The sequence below is a fragment of the Papaver somniferum genome, chromosome 5 (genome assembly GCF_003573695.1).
Source record: "Papaver somniferum cultivar HN1 chromosome 5, ASM357369v1, whole genome shotgun sequence".
In the NCBI taxonomy this organism is placed as follows: domain Eukaryota; kingdom Viridiplantae; phylum Streptophyta; class Magnoliopsida; order Ranunculales; family Papaveraceae; genus Papaver; species Papaver somniferum.
The window spans coordinates 176024400-176028525 of NC_039362.1; the positions used below are offsets into that span (position 1 = coordinate 176024400).

At 41.3% G+C, this 4126-nt stretch overlaps 1 protein-coding gene across 1 annotated transcript; it reads right to left on the minus strand.

Moving 5' to 3' along the window:
• Positions 1 to 2356: 2356 nt before the first annotated feature.
• On the minus strand, positions 2357 to 3333 carry LOC113278206 (transcription repressor OFP17-like). Its single transcript, XM_026527101.1, has one exon. It carries the CDS (start codon positions 3272 to 3274, stop codon positions 2423 to 2425), a length of 852 nt encoding a protein of 283 aa, XP_026382886.1. The 5' UTR covers positions 3275 to 3333; the 3' UTR covers positions 2357 to 2422.
• Positions 3334 to 4126: the final 793 nt, after the last annotated feature.

Here is a 4126-nt window from a genome sequence, read left to right on the forward strand (position 1 = left end):
ATTATAAAGTCTTACCCTTGAAAGAGCTACAAATCTCACTTAGATTTCTTACTCTCTCTCTATCTAGATCTCTCTCAGGAATTCTCTGTAGAAAGACCATCTAATAATACATAAGTTGTCCATTTCCTTCTACATGGACTGGTATTTATAGGGAAACTAGCCTTGTGTAGGCTTGGTCGTCCGAGCTGGTGGAGCTATCGTACATCGCCTTCACTGCTTCGGACTGGTTCTATACTATCCCTCGTGATGGCCTGCTTGGTTCTCCCTCCGAGTTGTCTCGCTCTCCTTTAGATCGTGTAGCCCTTCTTTGGAGAACCTCGTGTTCTATCACTTATGGGCTATAGTATAGGTTGTCTGAGCCCTCCATTACGATGTAGATCTGCCCACGTCTTTTCCCTTATCCTTCATTAAATGCGGTTCTTCTTTTTAGACTTGACCTTCTGAGCAGATTAGACTACTCATTCATGTAACGTTGTATCAGGTGTCTCGATTCAGACAAAGTCACCTTTTAGAGTATGATTCGTTGCTCCTATCTCATCATCTTATTATGGATTCACCCCTTAGGATGTCGACACGTGGCCATCGGGTATTTTACCCTCACATTTTGCTCCCTTTCTTTGCAACATGCCGACGACATGATGGGAAGAAAACTTCGTACCGTCCCGTCCATTCGCCACGTCTGCATTATTTAGGGCGCTTTTTATCCGTTGGACTTGAGGCATCGGTTAGTTATACCTTGGTTTCTTATATTGTGTGGAAGGAAAGATATCTTCTTTTTTTTACTTTTCCTCATGGATTCTTATCGTCTTGTTTTCCTCGTCTTTGACCTTCTTGGTTTTGAAGAGGCTGGTTGGTTTTTTTGAAGACTTCTTCTTCTATTTAAAAAGGGATGCTTTTTTGTAGTAAGGGTATGAGTTTCATTTTTCTCTTCTTTCCCTCCTACAGAGTTTGGAGTTCTTTTTGCAGAAGGTCTCCATGCGTGTTGAGCATTTCTCTCCCCGTCCCCCTTGGCGGCGAGTTGTTTTCTTATATTTTTTCCGACATGATAGTATGTCCTCTCATTCACATGTTTTTTTCGGCTTGTCTTGCTCCGGATTCTAGATCATCATCAATGTCTTCTCGGAAAGACAAATCTTTTCGCATGGCATCTTTAGCCTCATCTGTTTGCCAAGTGACTGAACCTTCTACAAGGGGATTTCGTATTTACCATTGTGTTTCCTTTTTTTCCATGTGATTTAGAGCAACCACAGTCACGACCAAATTTGGGTCCTAAACCCAAATGTGGTCCTAGAGAGTGCCGCAGTGGTGAGGAGTAAACCCAAATTTGGTCGCCAAATTTAGGGTTTGAGACCAAATGTGGTCGTCTGTCCAGACTAAAGAAGATATAGTGGGACGGAAGTATTAGGAGCGTATGAAACCAGGCGTTAGTTTAAGCACCGTATGCAATCAGGCGAGCATATAAACACCGTATAAACTCCGCCCCTTCAAACGCATCTAATACATCCGCCCAATATCAGGCGTAGTTTTATTGTGCGTCTGGATGAAACGTAACTTTAAGTTACGTATGATATGGGCGTTGATTATACGTGCGTCTGGATGAAACACAACTTTAAGTTACATATGAGATGGGCAGAAGAATAGTGTGCGCCTGATACCAGTTTTAATTTTCGTTGATTATATGCACCCAGTTAACTTCCTCTTTCACCATGGTTGTGGTTGCTCTAAGCAGTTACGCCCCCCATCCATATCAACATCATAAACTACCCTCTTTGAGGAGGAAGCAAGAAACGAATGTGCAGTGCTCAAATCATTTACTTCTCACGGACATTTTTGTTTTTTTTTCTTTGGCTACCCAGACTCACCTTCTATGTCCGCCCGAGTCATACGCACTTTCTATCTCCGTATGTATCAGACGCACATAACATCTCCGTCCCAGTAGACGCACTTTCCATCGCCATCCCATGTTAGGCGTGAACTATACCTGCGCCTCAATCAGGCGCACGTAATACCTCCGTTTCGTTCAGACGCATATTATAAAGACGCTCGGTCAAGAAACGTGAGTATAAGTTCCGTCTCGCACCAAGCGTTCGTATAAGTTACGCTTCACCAAATTTTGGTCGTCCCCCATTGCGCTTGAACACCCAGAATACCAATTTTTTTGGCTTTTAGTCTGGCTTTTGGTATTTGGTCCGTCTCATGACTATGGTTGCTCTTAACTCTATTAATTTATGCCATTCCAGCTTGGCCAGCACAGGTGAGAATCCACAGATTAAATGGCAGAAGAGTCGTCCATCTGCTCAAATTAATGGGGCACAAACAAAACAATTATCTTCTCTTATATAAGTATTAAATAAACTTGAAATTCAATTACAAACACTCCTTAAACAATGAATCACAACAATCGGATTGATTCATTTGAATACTACTGATTACAGGAGGAATTAAAGTCTGGAATGGTGCTAGTATTCTGTTCTTGATCCTCTTCCTCTTCGTCTTGATCATCATTCGAAAACAAGTCCTTGCACAACTCACCATAAAATCTTGAAACCAAACCAATAAAAACAGGATTTTCTAAATTGTTCCAGCAGTATAAAAGTTCTTCAACGTCTGTTAGATCACACATTTTGCCTTCCTCTATAATCATCTCCACCAGATGACTCTCGAAACTCCTACAAGCACCATCGACGTCGCTGGAACTACTACCACTGCCCATAACGTCTCTTTTGTTTACGCCACTATGTCTCACGTAAGCTGGTGTCAATGGCGAAGGGAATAGCGTCCTATCATTTTCTCCAGTCCCACAAGTTCCACTCCGTAGCTCTCCTACTTCGTCGCTCTCCTCCTCCGACGTTGTCTGGTGATGATGCGTAGGTGATGATTTACGACGTCTACAGAGTACGACTGACAGTAATCGGAACTTCTTACCATTGGTGCGTTTCCTAACAGTAGCAGGTACAGGTGGCCGATTCTTACGACGGAAAAGTGCTAAGAATTTTCGGATCGGGTTCCTCCTATTAGAAACACGAGGTCGATTACGACGAAATCTAGGTCGTCTTACGGATAGACGTTTCTTGATTCTGAAACGTTTGAAGAGTTTTCTCCCACTGCTTTGTTTCTTAAAAGTAGGGGTGGTTTTCAAACTGCGAGCACCGCATGAGAATGAATGTCGTGTAATGAGCTTGGATTTGATAGAGCAACATGATACGGATGAAGGTCTTTTACCGAGCTTGGATTTCAATGAGCAACCACACGAAGGTCTTGCAAACAATCTCATGATGAAGATTCAAAAATGTTGTACTCACAAATGATTGAATCAAAGGATACTTCAGGTTTTTTTTCTCTTGTCTTGTGAGGATTATTTATGTGTCTTTGGTTTGAGATTATAGGTGTTTATAAATCAAAGTGAAGAAGCAAAAGAAATCGGGTATGGAGTTCACGTCTGAGAGACAAGTGATCACGATCAGGTAAGCTTGTTGCGAACAAAGTGGTGGTTAACCATGAATATACGAATCCGATGGACTTTTTTGAGGTGGACATCTGCGTTGACTTTATGCTTAAAATCTCAAGATATTGAAAAGAGTGGGAGAGATGTAAGGAAAAAAGAAATGGTTCCGGTCGAATAGTCTCTGCTAACTAATGGCCCGATGTTGTCACTTTCTTACCCAAATTAATTTGGAGTAGATTCAATCCGCACGGAACGGCACAGCCCATACATCGGAAGGTTACAACTTACGGTGAAAGAATTGTTTATTTAACAAATTTTGGGATACCACCCACAACGATTTAGGGAGGCAGTAAAAGAATCGAGTCACCGGGATTATTTTAGATAATCATTACAAAACTAGTCACAAAACACCAAGGTAACCAAATTTGTGGAACAAAAATCCAGTCATATTATCTTTAATAAATAAAAACCATTTGATTAAAAAGTGACACAAAAACCCCATATCAAATAGTAACGAGTAAATTTAGTTTTTATTATTTTTAAAAAAGCCAAACATACCCTTTTATCTTTCTTTTTCTTCTTCTTCTCTCTTTTCTTTTTTCTTTCTTCTTTTCTTCCGCCACCTTCTCCCCACCACCATCACCACCAGCAGCAGAAAATTGCTCTGCGAAAACTAGCAGC

Excerpts from the sequence above, each read along its gene's own strand:
- LOC113278206 (XM_026527101.1), bottom strand. The coding sequence starts at position 3,274 with ATGAGATTGTTTGCAAGACCTTCGTGTGGTTGCTCATTGAAATCCAAG.